At 44.9% G+C, this 20,669-nt stretch overlaps 1 protein-coding gene across 2 annotated transcripts; it reads right to left on the bottom strand.

Annotated features, from left to right (window-relative positions):
- Positions 1 to 863: 863 nt before the first annotated feature.
- On the bottom strand, positions 864 to 18,765 carry LOC115120803 (protein tyrosine phosphatase type IVA 2-like). Of its 2 annotated transcripts, XM_029649780.2 has the most exons (7): positions 18,620 to 18,745; positions 15,567 to 15,880; positions 15,123 to 15,231; positions 14,251 to 14,343; positions 11,030 to 11,160; positions 2,395 to 2,469; positions 864 to 2,065 (listed from the first exon to the last, which is right to left on the bottom strand). In XM_029649780.2, the coding sequence occupies exons 2-7, from the start codon at positions 15,569 to 15,571 to the stop codon at positions 1,954 to 1,956; spliced, it is 525 nt and encodes a 174-aa protein (XP_029505640.1). In that variant the 5' UTR covers positions 15,572 to 15,880; positions 18,620 to 18,745; the 3' UTR covers positions 864 to 1,953. The 2 variants fall into 2 exon arrangements, with proteins under 2 accessions (XP_029505640.1, XP_064870846.1); XM_065014774.1 differs by lacking the exon at positions 14,251 to 14,343 and having other exon boundaries at positions 18,620 to 18,765.
- Between the last annotated feature and the right edge of the window lie 1,904 nt (positions 18,766 to 20,669).

Below are 20,669 nucleotides of genomic sequence, written 5' to 3'. Positions count from 1 at the left end.
TTGTTGGGTCATCCTCCACATTAGGAACGTGCCGACTTCATTACTTTCACCCAGTGTCACTTTAGTTCCGGCTCTCCCCTACTTTCAAATTGTTCAACAGAACATCAATCTTGCAGAATGTGTAGCCAGTGTTGCTGCAAAACATTAAAACATTCTGCTCACACCAACAGAAATGTGACCATTTGCCATTGCGCTTTTTCTAAAGCAAATTATTGCGTTGTGGTGGTTACCATCATGTGAATGCAGGGTTTTTCTAAGGGGGGGGGGGTGTAATAGTATTCTGTGAATGAAATCATGCGTATGTTGCACAAGACAGTTTGATAAATCCTAATAATTTGTTGCGCATGCAAATCCTAGACTCTCCATGTGCGCCAGAATAAGATATTTACGCACAGTTGATAAAGGCCCCCAGCTGTTTACACCCCATGGTGGTTTTCCATACATTAGCCTGAAGCTCCGGGCCTCCCAAGTATTGGTTGAATGTCCTCTGTTCCTTTTGACTTGTGGGTAACATTCAAGTCATTTAGCACACACACGCTTATCCAGAGCATTTAGGGCTCAAGGGCGCAGAGATTTTTCACCTAGTCAGCTCAGGGATTTGAACCAGCAACCTTTCGGTTATGGGCCCAATGCTCTTAACCGCTTGGTTACCTGCCGCGCATTCAGGATCACCTTGCCTGGTGATGAGACGTAATCCATATCAAAGACATGATTGATACATTTGCCATGATAGCGTGACTCCTCAATTTCTCATGCCACAAAATGTTATGCAGGAATGGAAAAGACAAGTAGACCAAAATATAGGTGGTCGTTTCAAATGCTCTAAAATGTGGAAAAGGTGAGGAAACATCATACAAGGTAAATCTTATTTCCATTTCTTTATTTCTTTTAAAACCAATAGGAATTGAGGATATCTTCAAAATGGGTAAGATGATAAAAAAGAAACTGACCATTTGCTTTATTTTCCTTCAGAGTGAGACTAGGGATTAACGGTTGAGATCATTGTGTGTGCATGCACAGTCATTGTAGGAAAGTCCTATTGGAAACCCAGTAAGCAGCCTTTGTGAATGGAAAAAAGTACCTACAGTAAGACTAGCCAAGTGTCTTCCTGTGAAACTGGCTCTGTGTGTGATGGTCATAAGGGGGTTCGGGGTCTTTTCCGAGGTGGACTGAATATTGCACTCCCGCAAGATTGTATTTAATTATTTTTTAAAGAAAATGAAAACATGGCTCTAGAATAAAATGAGAAACAGAAAAGTGTCCTTGCCCCCAACCCCAGACTGCCTTGCTAGTTACAGACAGTGAATAAATACAGCGGACATATTTAAAACCCAGCCAACCCAGTAATTAAAAAGTGACATCAAGCAAGTGGGGTAGAGAGAAAAACATTACTGCATTTTCAGTGGAACTTTTCAGAGATTTTGTGTTGTACAAAAATACATCAATAGCCAAATGGACAGTAATTTGTCATTTTTCTTCTAATGTGCTGAAGGGTTTACAAACATTTAAAAAAAGGTACATAACCCTGGGCAAATCCATAATTCATATCATTAATAGAAAAATAAACATATCGTCAATATTGATACCATTTTAACATTTGTAGATTGTTTGTTAAACTTCCATGTAGGTGTAAAATAAAGAGCTATCCCATGATTCAAAGCTGAAAATAAAAATGCTGAAAATTATGTGCCCGTGTTATGACACTGGTAACTTTGAGGCGGGCCTATATCTGTGTGCGTTGACCTTCTTGTTCATTGGTTCGGCTGGTTGGACCCCTAGATTTGCATTCATTCAAATGTAATCATTCGCTCGTTGATGAATTGATTCTGTGATCAATTAGCCATGTCTCAGTGGTAACAAATCACAATAATTACTGAGTTCTCTCTCCCCTTGGTTGGAATAATGTTGTTCCCACTAGCTGCTGTATTCTTGATGAGACACTGCACAGACACTTTACTGGACACAACAGTTGGGGCCGTTGGCATCCTTGAACCGCAGACGCATCTTGGGTCTGTATTTCTCCAGGTAAAGAAGCTGCTTGGAGTTGAACGCTCCACGTCTCTTCCTGAGGGGAGGGAGGAAAAACAACAAAGTGGTCTCATAATGTCACAAGAGACCATGCAGCACATATGCAACAATATCCACACAAATCAATATGTGCCCTGGGCAAATTCTAACAAACTAATGAAGAGAATACATGTTCGACAGCACAGAAACATTGGTTAGGCTCCATGCCCTGTGTGGAACAGTGGTGGCTAATGGCACTTAAAATCTGAGGGACAGGCTCATAGTAACAGCTGGAGTGGAACAGTATCTAACATGTGTTTGATATCATACAAGCCTCCCCCACCTCCCTTACCAGCCTCCATTGGTGTGGAAGTTAGTGGTACTTACTGTCGTATGAACTGCACCGCATCCTCATACTTCATCCCAGTTTCAATCAGCGCTAAGGCCACCATGACTGGAGCTCTACAGCACAGACACAATATATATATATGTCAATAAATGAGCAAGCAACAAATACCAGCCAGCATGGGTGGTGATGTAGTGTAAAGCATGCTGTGTCATGGTTGTGTAGGTAGCAGTGTAGTGTAAAGCATGCTGTGTCATGGTTATGTAGGGATGTAGTGTAAAGCATGCTGTGTCATGGTTGTGTAGGTAGCAGTGTAGTGTAAAGCATGCTGTGTCATGGTTGTGTAGGGATGTAGTGTAAAGCATGCTGTGTCATGGTTGTGTAGGGATGTAGTGTAAAGCATGCTGTGTCATGGTTGTGTAGGTAGCAGTGTAGTGTAAAGCATGCTGTGTCATGGTTATGTAGGGATGTAGTGTAAAGCATGCTGTGTCATGGTTGTGTAGGTAGCAGTGTAGTGTAAAGCATGCTGTGTCATGGTTGTGTAGGGATGTAGTGTAAAGCATGCTGTGTCATGGTTGTGTAGGTAGCAGTGTAGTGTAAAGCATGCTGTGTCATGGTTGTGTAGGTAGCAGTGTAGTGTAAAGCATGCTGTGTCATGGTTGTGTAGGTAGCAGTGCAGTGTAAAGCATGCTGTGTCATGGTTGTGTAGGTAGCAGTGTAGTGTAAAGCATGCTGTGTCATGGTTGTGTAGGTAGCAGTGTAGTGTAAAGCATGCTGTGTCATGGTTATGTAGGTAGCAGTGTAGTGTAAAGCATGCTGTGTCATGGTTATGTAGGTAGCAGTGTAGTGTAAAGCATGCTATGTCATGGTTATGTAGGGATGTAGTGTAAAGCATGCTGTGTCATGGTTATGTAGGTAGCAGTGTAGTGTAAAGCATGCTGTGTCATGGTTGTGTAGGTAGCAGTGTAGTGTAAAGCATGCTGTGTCATGGTTATGTAGGGATGTAGTGTAAAGCATGCTGTGTCATGGTTGTGTAGGTAGCAGTGTAGTGTAAAGCATGCTGTGTCATGGTTGTGTAGGGATGTAGTGTAAAGCATGCTGTGTCATGGTTGTGTAGGTAGCAGTGTAGTGTAAAGCATGCTGTGTCATGGTTGTGTAGGTAGCAGTGTAGTGTAAAGCATGCTGTGTCATGGTTGTGTAGGTAGCAGTGCAGTGTAAAGCATGCTGTGTCATGGTTGTGTAGGTAGCAGTGTAGTGTAAAGCATGCTGTGTCATGGTTATGTAGGTAGCAGTGTAGTGTAAAGCATGCTGTGTCATGGTTATGTAGGTAGCAGTGTAGTGTAAAGCATGCTATGTCATGGTTATGTAGGGATGTAGTGTAAAGCATGCTGTGTCATGGTTATGTAGGTAGCAGTGTAGTGTAAAGCATGCTGTGTCATGGTTATGTAGGTAGCAGTGTAGTGTAAAGCATGCTGTGTCATGGTTATGTAGGTAGCAGTGTAGTGTAAAGCATGCTGTGTCATGGTTATGTAGGTAGCAGTGTAGTGTAAAGCATGCTATGTCATGGTTATGTAGGGATGTAGTGTAAAGCATGCTGTGTCATGGTTATGTAGGTAGCAGTGTAGTGTAAAGCATGCTATGTCATGGTTATGTAGGGATGTAGGTAAAGCATGCTGTGTCATGGTTATGTAGGTAAAGCATGCTATGCCATGGTTATGTAGGGATGTAGTGTAAAGCATGCTGTGTCATGGTTATGTAGGTAGCAGTGTAGTGTAAAGCATGCTGTGTCATGGTTATGTAGGGATGTAGTGTAAAGCATGCTGTGTCATGGTTATGTAGGTAGCAGTGTAGTGTAAAGCATGCTATGTCATGGTTATGTAGGGATGTAGTGTAAAGCATGCTGTGTCATGGTTATGTAGGTAGCAGTGTAGTGTAAAGCTGAGACACTGGCCTGGGAAACCCACAGGGGGTGGCCTGGGTTCACTGCAACCCCGCTGGGGCATCACATTCACACACAAAGTGTGATAAGTGTTACTGTAAGCAAACCTCTCAAGAAGAAAAAAATGCACCGCAACTTAAAAAATTCCCAGACAGACTGCCCGGAATGTCAAAACTCAAAGCTGACAGAGCATTCTTGTGTGGGTTTTCAGAGAGAAGGAGAGAAGAGGGAGAGGAGGGACAGTGATAGAGGGAATATGAGAACGAGCACCCTTTTGTGCATTCCAGGGTTTCCGTTCCAGGAAAATGTGGAGCTGGACAACGTGACTGGGAAGAATGAAGTGGCCGTTTGAGAAATGTGGACCTATAGCGCATACGGAAAGTATTGATGCCTTCCTTTCCCACAGCCTTTTCCTAAAGTGGATTAAAGAGATTTTTTACAATCTACACACAATTCCCCATAATGACAAAGCGAAAACCGGGTTAGATTTTTTGCAAATGTATGTTTAAACTCAGCAAAAAAAAACGAACATCCTCTCACTGTCAACTGCATTTATGTTCAATAAACTTAACATGTGTAAATATTTGTATGAACATATGATTCAACAACTGAGACAAACTGAACAAGTTTCACAGACATGTGACTAAAATACATGGAATAATGTGTCCCTGAACAAAGCGGGTGTCAAATCAAAAGTAACAGTCAGTATCTGGTGTGGCCACCAGCTGCATTAAGTACTACAGTGCATCTTCTCTGACATTCCTGTCTTGCAGGAAATCACGCACAGAACGAGCAGTATGGCTGGTGACATTGTCATGCTGGAGGGTCAGGTCAGGATGAGCCTGCAGGAAGGGTACCACATGAGGGAGGAGGATGTCTTCCCTGTAACGCACAGCGTTGAGACTGTCTGCAATGACAACAAGCTCAGTCCGATGATGCTGTGTGACACACCGCCCCAGACCATGACGGACCCTCCACCTACAAATCAATCCCGCTCCAGAGTACAGGCCTCGGTGTAATGCTCATGCCTTCGATGATAAACACAAATCCGACAATCGCCCCTGGTGAGACAAAACCGCGACTCATCAGTGAAGAGCACTTTTTGCCAGTCCTGTCTGGTCGAGCGATGGTGGATTTGTGCCCATAGGCGACGGTGATGTCTGGTGAGGACCTGTCTACAACAGGCCTACAAGCCCTCAGTCCAGCCTCAGCCTATTGCGTACAGTCTGAGCACTGATGGAGGGATTGTGCGTTCCTGGTGTAACTCGGGCAGTTGTTCTTGCCATCCTGTACCTGTCCCACAGGTGTGATGTTTGGGTTTTCCGATCCTGTGCAGGTGTTGTTACACGTAGTCTGCCACCGTGAGGATGATCAGCTGTCCGTCCGGTCTGTGTAGTGATGACTTAGGCGTCTCACTGTACGGACATTGCAATTTCTTGCTCAGGTCACATTTGCAGTCCTCATGCCTCCTTGCAGCATGCCTAAGGCATGTTCACGCAGATGAGCAGGGACCCTGGGCATCTTTCTTTTAGTATTTTTCATAGTCAGTAGAAAGGCCTCTTTAGTGTCCTAAGTTTTCATAACTGTGACCGTAACTTCTCTAGGCTCGATGGGACGCTATCCGGACGTGAAAATACCTCCCTCTAGCCTAGAGGTTCATTGCCTACCGTCTGTAAGCTGTTAGTATCTTAACGACCATTCCACAGGTGCATGTTCATAAATTGTTTATGGTTCTTTGAACAAGCATGGGAAACAGTGTTTAAACCCTTTACAATGAAGATCTGTGAAGTTATTTGGACTTAAAAGAATTACCTTTGAAAGACAGGGTCCTGAAAAAGGGACGCTTCTTTTTTTTGCTGAGATATATATATAGATATATATAAATAAAATAATTCCCTTATTTACACAAGTATTTCAGACCCTTTGCTATGAGAATCGAAGTTGAGCTCAGGTGGATCCTGTTTCCATCGATCATCCTTGAGATGTTTCTAAAACTTGGGAGTCCACCTGTGGTAAATACAATTGATTGGACATGATTTTGAAAGGCACACACCTGTCTATATAAGGTCCTACAGTTGGCAGTGCATGTCAGAGCAAAAACCAAACCATGATGTCGAAGGAATTGTCTGTAGAGCTCCGAGACAGGATTGTGTCGAGGCACAGATCTGGGGAAGGGTACCAAAAAAGTCTGCAGTATTGAAGGTCCCCAAGAACACAGTGGCCTCCATCATTCTTAAATGGAAGAAGTTTGGAACCACCAAGAATTCCTAGAGCTGGCCGCCCAGCCAAACTGAGCAATCGAGAGAAAAAGGCCTTGGTCAGGGAAGTGACAAGAACCCAATGGTCACTGACATACAACCATCTCTGCAGCACTCCACCAATCAGGCCTTTGTGGCCAGACAGAAGCCACATGACAGCCCGCTTGGTATTTGCCAAAATGCACCTAAAGGACTCTGACCATGAGAAACAAGATTCTCGGGTCTGATGAAACCAAGATTGAACTCTTTGGCCTGAATTCCTCCAGACATGACGCTTGGCAACCTGGCATGGTGGCGGTAGCATACTGTGTGGATGTTTTTCAGGAACTGGGAAAATAGTCAGGATCGAGGGAAAGGAACAGGGGAAAGGAACAGAGAAAAGTACAGAGATCCTTAACGAAAACCTACTCCAGAGCGCTCAGGACCTCAGACTGGGGCGAAATGTCACCTTCCAACAGGACAACGACCCTAAGCACACAGCCAAGACGACGCATGAGTAGCTTTAGAACAAATCTCAATGTCCTTGAGTGGCCAAGCCAGTGCCCAGACTAACATCTCTGGAGAAACCTGAAAATAGCTGTGCAGCAACACTCCCAATCCAACCTGACAGAGCTTGAGGATCTGCAGAGAAGAATGGAAGATGTGCCAAGCTTGTAGCATCATACCCAAGAAGACTCGAGGCTGTAATCGCTGCCAAAGCTGCTTCAAAGTACAAGGTCTGATTACTTATATAAATGTGATCAGTTTTTTATTTTGCATAAATGAGAGAAAAAAATCTTAGTGTTTTTGTTTATGGGGTAGTGTATATAGATTGACAAAAACAAACAATTGAATCCATTTTAGAATAAGGCTTTAACGTAACAAAATGAGTTAAGTCAATACTTTGGGTGCATAAAACCATTAGGGATTCTACCCACGTTGCGCAGAATGACAGAAATCACATTTTGATTATGGTAATTTAGCTAAACAGAACATGCAACTCCTGTAATGATCAGCCAATAAAACATAATTTTCAAACTAATTTGCGGGGAAACACCATTGTAAACAGAGCACCTGATGCAAGCAGTTCCATGTGTCAGATACATCTGTCAGAAACTTAGAGTGGGAATCTAAACAGGCAACGACTACAATGGGTTGCTAATATGACTAAGATTGGGCCTTTGGCTTCTGGACAATGAAAGTTGATGTGAAAACCAATAGCAATTAATTTTTTGAGTTTGTATTTATTTTTATAGGGACAGTGCACATTAATCAACGTTTCAGTAAAAGTGCCAGTTTTAGCCAACCGGCTAATTTTCAACCACAGTCCCTGGGCAGGTTTTTAAAAACAATTACAATACAATCAATGAGCAGTAAGCAAACGCAGAGCAACATGGGACATAAGCATGCAGACAGAGAAACATGGGACATAAGCATGCAGACAGAGCAACATGGGACATAAGCATGCAGACAGAGCAACATGGGACATAAGCATGCAGACAGAGAAACATGGGACATAAGCATGCAGACAGAGAAACATGGGACATAAGCATGCAGACAGAGCAACATGGGACATAAGCATGCAGACAGAGCAACATGGGACATAGCATGCAGACAGAGCAACATGGGACATAAGCATGCAGACAGAGAAACATGGGACATAAGCATGCAGACAGAGCAACATGGGACATAAGCATGCAGACAGAGCAACATGGGACATAAGCATGCAGACAGAGCAACATGGGACATAAGCATGCAGACAGAGCAACATGGGACATAAGCATGCAGACAGAGAAACATGGGACATAAGCATGCAGACAGAGAAACATGGGACATGAGCAACATGGGACATAGCATGCAGACAGAGAAACATGGGACATAAGCATGCAGACAGAGAAACATGGGACATAGTATGCAGACAGAGAAACATAGCACAAAAAGACAAAACTCATAAAAGCAACAAATTATTTCCACACCTCACAAGCTATAGACAACAGACAACATGGAAAGCAGCTAGGGATTATGTTCACAAATCTGACTGACCTTTAGCCATGTCTTCATGTTTTTGTGAAAGTGTGATAGGTGGGTCAGTTGTGCGTGTCTGATGGCAGTGTATTCCAGACATGGGAAGGCATGGCATAGGAGTAAGTTTTGATAAAATAATTGCCTTTCTATGGTCAGATTTTGCGTAGTCTACTTTAACACAAGCCATGCCTAATAATGAAGTAAAACAATTAAGTATATGTTTTCAAAATGCATACTACCTCCAGCTCACATTGCACAGTGGTGGGTGATGTGCTGATAGCCTGCCTACCATTGCCTTTGCACTTGAATGGCGAATCGGAGGCGCACTTCAATTACCAGTTGAGAAATAAAAATAGTAGCCTTTTTCAAATCATGGCCATAAAAACAGTTCACATACAATTGCATTTAGAATGGTTGCGCAATGACTGGGCTTATAAAAGCAGCAGTAGCGTTAGCGCTGTCTGACAAGATATTCCACTCAAAGTAAGCGCTATATGCTACAGTAAGCGCTATATGCTACAGTAAGCGCTATATGCTACAGTAAGCGCTATATGCTACAGTAAGCGCTATATGCTACGCGCGTATCATTAACATGACTAACGAACATTTTTAAAAATGTGGCTAATTAACCTATAGACCAATAAGCATGACTGTCAAATGTATTTACATCCACTGATATTTACATCAATTAATAAAATGACTTCGCAACAGGATTGTTTTTTTGACTAGCCGACAGCAACCTTATTTAAAAATCGGCTATTAATGTATCGCTGAATACCGGCAATTACCGGCTAACGGAAATCCTGGCAGACACGAGATAGAAAGTGAGAAGGTGCAAGAGTGTGAGAGTGAGTGAGAGAGAGAGAAAAACAACCACTAACAACTCCTCCCACGCCCTGAGTCTCTAAAGGCTGTGGCTGGCTGGTGTGAATAAGAGCATCAGAATGCTGCCGGCCCTGAGGATTGCAGTAAACACAGCACCAGGAGATTCATGTAGAAAAACAGGTCTGTCTGACCAGCACCACTGCTTACAGAGCCCACAGCAATGTGTGTGTGTGTGTGTGTGTGTGTGTGTGTGTGTGGGCACCAGAAGTCCCCACAAGGATAGTCAAACAAGGACCATTTGGACAAGTGGGGACATTTCGCTGGTCCCCACAAGGAAACAAGCACACCTGATTCAAGTTGTCAACTAATCATCAGGGTCTCAATGAGTTGAATCAGGTATGTTTGTCTGGGGCTACAACAAAAATGTGTACTGTTGGGGGGTACTGGAGGTGGGCTGTTGGGGGGTACTGGAGGTGGGAAATACGGGTCTAAGCAATGCACTGAATCAATAACCCTGGACAGGCGTGAGTAGTGTGGAACCCGTCTTGGCAGACTGCGGGAGGGGATCTCTATGGCAGGGGTGTCATACTCATTCCACGGAGGGCTGTTTTTCTTTTTCTATTCAATTAAGACCTAGAGTACAGGGGAGAAGCGAAAACCCGCAGACACACAGCCCTCTGTGGAATGGTGTACAGCAGCACACCCTGGAGAACCAGGCTAACAGGGAGAGAGGATGAGGAGGCTAAAGCTAAATCACACAGAAGCATTAGAGAGGGGATGAGGAGGCTAAAGCTAAATCACACAGAAGCTATAGAGAGAGGGATGAGGAGGCTAAAGCTAAATCACACAGAAGCTATAGAGAGAGGATGAGGCTAAAGCTAAATCACACAGAAGCTATAGAGAGAGGATGAGGCTAAAGCTAAATCACACAGAAGCTATAGAGAGAGGATGAGGCTAAAGCTAATCACCCAGAAGCTATAGAGAGAGGGATGAGGCTAAAGCTAAATCACACAGAAGCTATAGAGAGAGGATGAGGCTAAAGCTAATCACCCAGAAGCTATAGAGAGAGGATGAGGAGGCCAGAGCTAATCACCCAGAAGCTATAGAGAGAGGATGAGGAGGCCAGAGCTAATCACACAGAAGCTATAGAGAGAGGATGAGGAGGCTAAAGCTAATCACACAGAAGCTATAGAGAGGATGAGGAGGCTAAAGCTAATCACACAGAAGCTATAGAGAGGATGAGGAGGCTAAAGCATACTCTAGCCTGGAGAACCAGTATGACAAAGCGAGACAGAGGCCAACACTAACAGAGAGAATGAATCAAGCGCATACACTGGAGAAAAAGACTAGCAGGATAGCTTAACAGAGACAGTGGTGCCGACAGCAGAGAAGCGAGCTATAAAGTGGGGATGAGAATAGCCGGTAGAACCACAGAAGCACCAGTCTATTGCTAGCAGGTTAATAGACAGAGAGAGATTGATAAGACATGGGGGATATGTAGGCTAAAGAGCGAAGCCAACAGAACAGAGAAGATCGTGGAACCTGGAGACCACAGAGAACCAGGCTTAACATGAAACATTGTAATCAAGGCCACTTACACTCATTAAACTCACCTGGCCCACTTAGACACACACAGGTTAACACACTCACCGACCCAGCCCCGCCACACAGTGCACGGCAATACAGCAGCCAGGCTCGCCTCTGAACTTGGTCTTAAGCAGGTTCAACCAGTCGTCCACTATCTTGGTGGGGGGCGGGGCACCATCGTCAAAGGGCCAGTCCTGCAGAGGAAGAGGGACAAGAACGTCAACATGGATCAAACCAAGGGCTAGGTACTAAGCTAACATATGGAATTGTTTGAAGATGGTCTTACCATAGATAATTTAGCAATTTGATTTAACATTTTTAGAACCCTTTAAGTATAAAAATATACATTTAAATTGAATAAAATATTTAATTTGGCCTTCCCTACTATAGGCCATAGAAACACATTGAATAATTTTCATAAATGGCAAAAAACACAGCCAGAAAATGAATAATATGTGTCCTATATCTAGGAGATGAAGGACCCTGCCTTTCAAGGGTAATTCTTAAAAATCCAAAAAGCTTCACAGATCTTCATTGTAAAGGGCTTAAACACTGTTTCCCATACTTGTTCAATGAACCGTTAAACAATGAATGAACATGCACCTGTGGAACGGTCGTTAAGATACTAACAGCTTACAGAATGTAGGCAATGAACCTCTAGGCTAGAGGGAGGTATTTTCACGTCCGGATAGCGCCCCATCGAGCCTAGAGAAGTTACGGTCACAGTTATGAAAACTTAGGACACTAAAGTGGCCTTTCTACTGACTATGAAAAATACTAAAAGAAAGATGCCCAGGGTCCCTGCTCATCTGCGTGAACGTGCCTTAGGCATGCTGCAAGGAGGCACGAGGACTGCAGATGTGACCAGGACAATAAATTCTAATGTCCGTACTGTGAGACGCCTAAGACAGCACTACAGTGAGACAGGACGGACAGCTGATCATCCTCACGGTGGCAGACCACGTGTAACAACACCTGCACAGGATCAGTACATCCAAACATCACACCTGCAGGACAGGTACAGGATGGCAAGAACAACTGCCCGAGTTACACCAGGAACGCACAATCCCTCCATCAGTGCTCAGACTGTCCACAAAAGGCTGAGGCTGGACTGAGGGCTTGTAGGCCTGTTGTAAGACAGGTCCTCACCAGACATCACCGGCAACGTCGCTTATGTGCACAAACCCACAGTCGCTGGACCAGACAGGACTGGCAAAAAGTGCTCTTCACTGACAAGTCGCGGTTTTGTCTCACCAGGGGCGATGGTCGGATTTATCATCGAAGGTATGAGCGTTCCGTCGAGGCCTGTAGTCTGGAGCGGGATTCATTTAGAGGTGGAGGGTCCATCATGGTCTGGGGCGGTGTGTCACAGCATCATCGGACTGAGCTTGTTGTCATTGCAGGCAATCTCAACGTTGTGTGTTACAGGGAAGACATCCTCAGGGAAGACTTCCTCCTCCCTCATGTGGTACCCTTCCTGCAGGCTCATCCTGACATGACCCTCTAGCATGACTATACCACCAGCCATATTGCTCGTTCTGTGTGTGATTTCTTGCAAGACAGGAATGTATGTGTTCTGCCATGGCCAGCGAAGAACTCTGATCTCAATCCCATTGAGCACGCATCGGACCTGTTGGATCGGAGGGTGAGGGCTAGGGCCATTCCCCCCAGAAATTTCCGGGAACTGGCAGGTGCCTTGGAAGAGTAGGGTAACATCTCACAGCAAGAACTGGCAAATCTGGTGCAGTCCATGAGGAAAATATGTATTGCAGTACTTAATGCAGCTGGTGGCCACACCAGATACTGACTGTTACTTTTGATTTGGACCTCCCCTTTGTTAAGGGACATATTATTCAATTTCTGTTAGTCACATGTCTGTGGAACTTCTTCAGCTTTTGTCTCAGGTTGTTGAGTCTTATGTTCATACAAATATTTACACATTAAGTTAGCGGAGTTTATAAGAAAACTAAGGAAATATCTTTGTTTGCTCAAAACTACCGCCATACTTCCATTTGTTTGTGGGGGTTACCTTCTGATTAGTCTCGTGACATTTGTGGGGGTCATAGAGCAAAACGGTGAACTCCATCATGTTTGTGAGTCTCCCCTTTCCATAGAGGGGTCATAATAGTTTTATAAGCCAAACTGTTTGGATGCTACAGACATTGTCGTGAGAAGGCCAATTTTCAGGAAGTCTCATGGTCTGACAAACACCGCTGAAACACGGCCACCTTCCACCGCAAATACGGAAGCCCGCTGTAGGCTGCTGCGGTGGATGGAGACGCAACCCCATCTCTATCTTAAATAGACAGATGTATTTATTAATGTTACTTAGATTGACCCACGGGGGCGTCAACAGACTTAAAGATTAACCAGTGCACAATGCTCAAAGGCAGTGCAGGATTCAAAGCCTGATTGAAGCAGAGCAGCTGTATCATGTGTGTCTAAGTTGGGAAGCTTGATATGATGAAGTACTGTGTGTGTGTGTGTGTGTGTGTGTGTGTGTGTGTGTGTGTGTCCTGGCAGACAGCCTGACCATCTGAGCCTCTGTACTTGTGCTGACTCAGTCTCAGCTATGGCTTAGCACATCTCGCTCTCCCATATCATCCTCTGCCTGTCGCAGCCTTCTCTCTCGCTCTCTCCGTCTGTCCTATGATATCATGGGCCAGTTTTATGTAGGCAACTGTCACAGATCCTGTTTCATATTTGAAAAGTGACAAAGACAAGAACTGAAAGGGTTGTGTTACTAATTGCTTTTCACTGTAGTTTGCCAATCAGCCATGCTTTCAAAATGCTGCTATCCTTCTCAAACATTTAATCCAATGCATTGGAGAGTGACAGGCAGAATAGGGAGAGGAACACTCCAGGACCAGGGGTGGTGATCACTATCAAGGACTCTCCCAAACACAAAGGGTCTCTGGTTTTCCTGAATCACCTGTGGGACAGCTGAATAAAATACTGTTGTACAATACAGTAAGAGAGAAACACACAGAGCAAGAAGGCCTGGGTGGAGCCCAATTCATCTGGATCTGAGCCAGAGATTCCTTCCTGTTCTCCACCCATTCGCTCAGCACACTGCGGGAGGCAGACTTCCTCTGTTCTCAACTAACAGAATTTCTCCAGAGGGGCAACCCCACCTGTTTTATTTGACATTCCATTAAAAAGAAAGTGTATCCAACTACCCTCAATTCCTCGGAAGGAAACAAAGGGATCCGGTTTTGGTTCAGTATAAATTCTGACTGCCCTCTAGGAGTGTGTGTGTGTGCACGCATGTGTGTTATCCTCACCATAACTTCAATCCCCTCCTTCTCCACTGGGGCCTTGTCGTAGGTGGCGTCACACACTCTCACCAGCGTGTTCACCTCAAACTTCTTCAGCTCCTGAGAGACAGACACAGCGATTGCGAGAGACAGACACAGCGATTGCGATCGACAGACACACAGCGATTGCGATCGACAGACACACAGCGATTGCGATCGACAGCGAGGGAGACACAGCGATTGCGATCGACAGCGAGGGAGACACAGCGATTGCGATCGACAGCGAGGGAGACACAGCGATTGCGATCGACAGCGAGGGAGACACAGCGATTGCGATCGACAGCGATTGCGACACAGCGATTGCGATCGACAGCGAGGGAGACACAGCGATTGCGAGGGAGACACAGCGATTGCGAGGGAGACACAGCGATTGCGAGGGAGACACAGCGATTGCGAGGGAGACACAGCGATTGCGAGGGAGACACAGCGATTGCGATCGACAGCGAGGGAGACACAGCGATTGCGATCGACAGCGATTGCGATCGACAGCGATTGCGATCGACAGCGATTGCGATCGACAGCGAGACACAGCGATTGCGAGACACAGCGAGAGGAGACACAGCGAGGGAGACACAGCGAGGGAGACACAGCGAGGGAGACACAGCGAGGGAGACACAGCGAGGGAGACACAGCGAGGGAGACACAGCGAGGGAGACACAGCGAGGGAGAGAGAGACAAATGTATACTCTAAAATGCTTGTTTAATTGTTGGTTGAAGTGAGTTTGTTATTGTCGGTATTGGTGAGGATATTGATGCACGTCGTCAGATGTATGTGTAAGTCTCTCCAGAGTGAACTTGAGCGTTGAATGGTTATACATGCACACACACGGCGGCCTCACCTCAGTGAACTTGTTGAGCGTGGCGTTGGTGGGGTTGTGTGTGATGAGGAACCTCATGCCCTCGTAGGTAATCTCCACTGCTGCAGGGCGGTTCATGTTGGCGAGACGGCTTTGAAAACAATTACAATTAAATACTTAGAATCTCTCTTACAAGAAGGATGACTACTTTTGGCTCAGATGTCAGCAAGGACTTGTAGAATTCTGTAGGTTCAAAAAATAAATAAAAACAGGACAACGAAGGGAAGAGGTGGAGGATGGTGTGGGAAACACGTGTGGATGGCAACAGGAAGGTTTACATAAAAAGAGGGGTAACAAAAAACTGGATGATCTAGTCCACAAGACTCCACGGGGGGGTGTAAAAAAATATTTAAAAATAAATAAACAAAAACAAAAACTAATGCAGAGACTATCCACCAGTCATCCAATCGGACATTCAGATTTTACCCCATTCAGGAGAGTGGTATGTGATTGGCTTCTGGGAGAGAAAGCAGGAAGTAGAGGAGAACTAGGCAGTTTTCTTATTGGCCGCTCAGGGGACAGAGCTGGGCAATTTGGCCTTGGACTACGCGATATCCCAGGGGACGTTGGAGGAGACAGAGGTTCCCAGTGTGCTGGCTTCAGGGGGGCTTCTGGGTAGCGTAGTCCTGAGGGGGGCGGACGATTCACTTGTCCACGAAGGCGAGGTGCTGTGCCTGGCAGAAGTCTCCACTGACGCTCACATTCGCCATATATGTATGGTCCAAATCAACACAGAAACACTGCAGAGAGAGAGAGAGAGAGAGAGAGTGAATAACAAACACCATTGTAAATACAACCCATATTTATGCTTATTTATTTTATCTTGTGTCCTTTAACCATTTGTACATTGTTAAAACACTGTATATATATATATATATATATGACATTTGGAATGTCTTTATTGTTTTGAAACTTCTGTATGTGGAATGTTTACTGTTAATTGTTATTGTTTATTTCACTTTATATATATTCACTTTATATATTATCTACCTCACTTGCTTTGGCAATGTTAACACATGTTTCCCATGCCAATAAAGCCCTTGAATTGAATTGAGAGAGACAGAGAGACAGAGAGAGGATGTGGAGGAGAGAAAATGAGAGGGAGGAGGAGAGTATAATGTGGTTAGGTAAACTGAAATAGACAACAGTCACCTTTTAGCAAGGCACTCTTGAAGTTCTTAAAGAGCAAGACGAGGCAGAGAAATCTTGTTGGGGAAACTCATTACATCAGAAATATGACTCCACACGTCGAGACTATTAACCCTATTATCAGAACCATTATCAGCTTTGTACTAAGGTGTTATAATGACCTATTATTTCTGACTTTGTATCCAGCCACACACACAGCCTGATCATGCAGACAGACAACAGACACCCATGAGCTGTTGGCTTCAAGAGAGCCTCTCATAAATCATTTACGGCCTGCCCTCACCTCTAACCGGCTGATCATCAGCCAAGATCTGAAGCGTCTGGACACAGCCGCCACAAACTGGCTAGTCACACATACACTACGAGGGTGAGGGAGTGGAAGGAAAGGAAGGGAGAGGTGAGAGCGAGTGGAGGAGAGCAAAAGAGAGGGAGACAGAGGTTGAACCTCGGCAGCAGTGTCTAAAGCAGTAGTCACAAGGTGAGGATTATGGGTCAGCAGTGATTCACACCAGCCGACTGTCACATTCCCACGCTCCCCCGTTCACCTCCGAGACTCTCCCTCCCCGTCCCTCAGTCTTTCTCCTTCTCTTTTCATCCCATCTCCTTTTCGGGTCTCCCATCTCTTTACTACATTCATTCTCCCATTTATTTATTTTTTATCTTTGGGAGCAATATGTTCCAATTCAACTAGTGTCTTCCTCCTTTCCCCACAGGCCTCTAAATCTTCCCATCTCTCAATCCAAAGGGCTTTATTGGCATGGGAAACATCTGTTTACATTGCCAAAGCAAGTGAAATAGATAATTCTAGCTCCCCTCACATCTTTCTCAATCTGTCGAGGCGCCGGTGTAGAGCAGTCGTCTCGCCCACTGAGCCAAGAACAGAACAACCGTCAGTCTGAGGATCTAGATACTTTAACCTCTCTGGGTTACAACCAAATTATGATAAATGTACTATTTTACGTATTGATCACAAAAAAAAAAATGAAACTTTGACATTACCGTGTAGTTGACCAATAAAGTGTGGTCTGATGGGGATGTGGACATACTCAGTATCCATATCACAAAGAAAGACATTCTTACTACAGTACATTTTTATAGAAAGTTGGAGCTAACCCTGAAAATAGCACTGCTGTGCGATTTTTGAAAAAGTCAGTCAAATCGATCAATAATTCTCTTTGTAAATTAAATAGAAAAATATTTGCTATCAGTAGAAACATTCAGAACTTTTGTGAAACATCACAGTTGAAAAAGATATGGCTAATAGAATAAAAATAGATGGCGTTAAGAGATAGACGGGAGGGGTTGAGTGGAGCTGAAGGCTGGGATCAAAAAACTAAAAATGACAAATGTATTGTGTCCATAAAATGTATATAGTATGTATAAGCATAAGTGATGTTGTCCATTAGTTTACTCCAATTAGGGAAGGGGTGATGGGGTTAGGGGAAAATAATATAGTAAAATGTATTTAAAAAAAATATGGGAATTGGAAATGGCGCACATAATTACATTGATGGAAGCTACAATCTGCACAATTAAAACTGATCTACCCCTTGAAAAAAAAAATTAGGACAAACAGATTGTACCCTTGTTCATCTTCTCTACAGAGAGAGGAAGCACGCTGTGTCTCTCTCTCTCACCCTGACCCAAAGACAAGGCTACGATTCTGAGGGTAAAACCAAACTTCTTTCCCCATCTCTCCTTTACTGGCTCTCTCACCCTCCCGTCTCCATCACTCTCTCATCTCCTCTCACCTAGTGCCAATAAGAGGGGCAGTCTTCCAAAGACAATATTATTAATAATAATAATAATAATAATTCACCAACCCCTCCTCCCTCAGTCTCGCCTTCTGGTACATGTCTACCTGAAATACCTTGTATTACTGCACATTGAACTGGTTACTAGTACTCCCTGTATATAGCTCCATGTTTGTATATTTTATTCCTCTTCACTATTTTGATCTGAATGTTAACTCGTTGGTAAGGGCTTGTAACCAAGCATTTCACAGTAAGGTCTACACTCGTATTTGGCACATGTGACATACATTGATTAGATGTATAATCTCCTGTTAGCTGGCGCCAGCATCAGTGCCACTGTTCAAAGGAGACACTAGTTCTCTAGAGTAAATCTCTCCCCGATGCCTTTAATTACCAGCTCCAAACAGCACTAAGCATAATACACAGACAGACACCAAATATGACTAGAGGACAATGTTCATAGAGTAACAGACAAGGGTAGTACAAACTGTACAGCGTCTCAAAACACAGCCTGTAGACACTCCACAGCTTGGAGTGTCTTCAAACATGAGTATACAGGGGTTGGGCTCTACTCACCAGATAAGTGGTGTCAGCATATAGACTTCCATGTGTCAAGGTCCTCTCTCCCTAATAATAGTCCCCTAGTTGTGTCTCAAGTTAATATGGAGGAAAGGAGAGGAAGCCAATCGCATTGTTGAGAGGAACCCCAGTCATAACCTGTCTCTCTGCGTGGCACTAGCTAAAGGACCAGCCCCCAGTCATAGCCTGTCTCTCTGCGTGGCACTAGCTAGAGGACCAGCCCCCAGTCATAGCCTGTCTCTCTGCGTGGCACTAGCAAGAGGACCAGCCCCCAGTCATAGCCTGTCTCTCTGCGTGGCACTAGCTAGAGGACCAGCCCCCAGTCATAGCCTGTCTCTCTGCGTGGCACTAGCTAGAGGACCAGCCCCCAGTCATAGCCTGTCTCTCTGCGTGGCACTAGCTAGAGGACCAGCCCCCAGTCATAGCCTGTCTCTCTGCGTGGCACTAGCTAGAGGACCAGCCCCCAGTCATAGCCTGTCTCTCTGCGTGGCACTAGCTAGAGGAGCAGCCCCCAGTCATAGCCTGTCTCTCTGCGTGGCACTAGCTAGAGGACCAGCCCCAGTCATAGCCTGTCTCTCTGCGTGGCACTAGCTAGAGGACCAGCCCCCAGTCATAGCCTGTCTCTCTGCGTGGCACTAGCTAGAGGACCAGCCCCCAGTCATAGCCTGTCTCTCTGCGTGGCACTAGCTAGAGGACCAGCCCCCAGTCATAGCCTGTCTCTCTGCGTGGCACTAGCTAGAGGACCAGCCCATGGCAGCCACATTGTGGTAAGGCCAGACCAGCCCTGCTTCCACAACATTGCCGGAAACTCATGCAAATAACTCTGGCATATTTGCAAACTAGTACTTCTGCAATTACACCCAGCTGGCCGCACAGATGGAGAGGAGAGAGCAAACACATCAAGTCAGTCTGTAAAGACCATGTGTTTTTTACCATACAGGAAATACAACACGTACTGTAGGGATAGGAACACTGTGGGTGTGAAACTGACTGATATCAGGCAGAATCCTGTAGCCTAATCATACGTAGATGACAAAGACAGGCCTAGACTAATATCATTTAAAAAGTCAATATTGGTCAATTTCCATTAACTCATTTTAACCAAAAAAAAACTACAGAAATGGCCAAGACAGCTAGGCCTACACACACAACAAATGCCAACAGTGGGTCCATTTAGGCCAAGGCTGCATTCGGTTCAACTGAGTTAGGAGCGCTTCATTCTTTCTGTCTAACCTACAACTTATAGAATTAGACTACTTTATGATTAGCATAACGTGTCATTACCTCACAGCTGCTGCCAAAGTCTTCATGAAGGAGAAGAAAAAGTCACAAGCTGATCAGTTATCCTGCTATGTTCCACATACACCATAACCAGTTCCCCCGTTTGTAGTTCCAACACGTCTTTGTTTTCCAGCTGGACTGAATGTTGTTGGGTACACATTGTGTGTCCACTCAGCACTTTAACAAATAGTTCAACTAGATACATTATTTTCCTTCACCTGATACCTAGAGATATGAGGCTTAGCCTAGGTCTATATGAACCTAGGTAGAATAGTACAACACACACACACCACTAAAAGACCCACGCTTATCCTGTGAAAGAACAGCTAGGTTGCACATTCACCCCCCCTTGCCTGTAGAAGCTAAACTGGGAGAAAAGTGAGTGAGTAAACTTGCAGTACTGGGGCCTAGCTGAGACAGGCCCTGGCTGCATCACAAATTAAACCCTATTCCCCTTGGTAGAAGTAGTGCAGCATAAAGGGAATAGGATTTTACACCTGCATTGCTTGCTGTTTGGGGTTTTAGGCTGGGTTTCTGTACAGCACTTTGAGATATCAGCTGATGTACGAAGGGCTATATAAATACATTTGATTTGATTTAGGATGTGCTTTGGGACGCAGACGCCGAGGCATAGTCAGCTCGGCCCAGAGACAGTCTATCTGCAGTCACGTGCTCCCCTGGTGGGCCTGCACTGTACGACACTGCCAGGCAGGGAGCGTGGGAGCTGATAGGGGGAGCATAGTAGACCCACCAGCCTCAATTGGCT

Source organism: Oncorhynchus nerka, unplaced genomic scaffold, assembly GCF_034236695.1.
Source record: "Oncorhynchus nerka isolate Pitt River unplaced genomic scaffold, Oner_Uvic_2.0 unplaced_scaffold_39___fragment_6___debris, whole genome shotgun sequence".
NCBI classification, from domain to species: domain Eukaryota; kingdom Metazoa; phylum Chordata; class Actinopteri; order Salmoniformes; family Salmonidae; genus Oncorhynchus; species Oncorhynchus nerka.
This window is presented reverse-complemented; position numbering and strand designations above follow the sequence as displayed.

Coding starts and splice junctions, on each gene's coding strand:
- LOC115120803 (XM_029649780.2), bottom strand. Junction 14,344..15,122: donor CGCTCAACAAGTTCACTGAG/GTGAGGCCGCCG, acceptor TCTGTCTCTCAG/GAGCTGAAGAAGTTTGAGGT. Junction 2,066..2,394: donor GCGGTGCAGTTCATACGACA/GTAAGTACCACT, acceptor CCCTCCCCTCAG/GAAGAGACGTGGAGCGTTCA.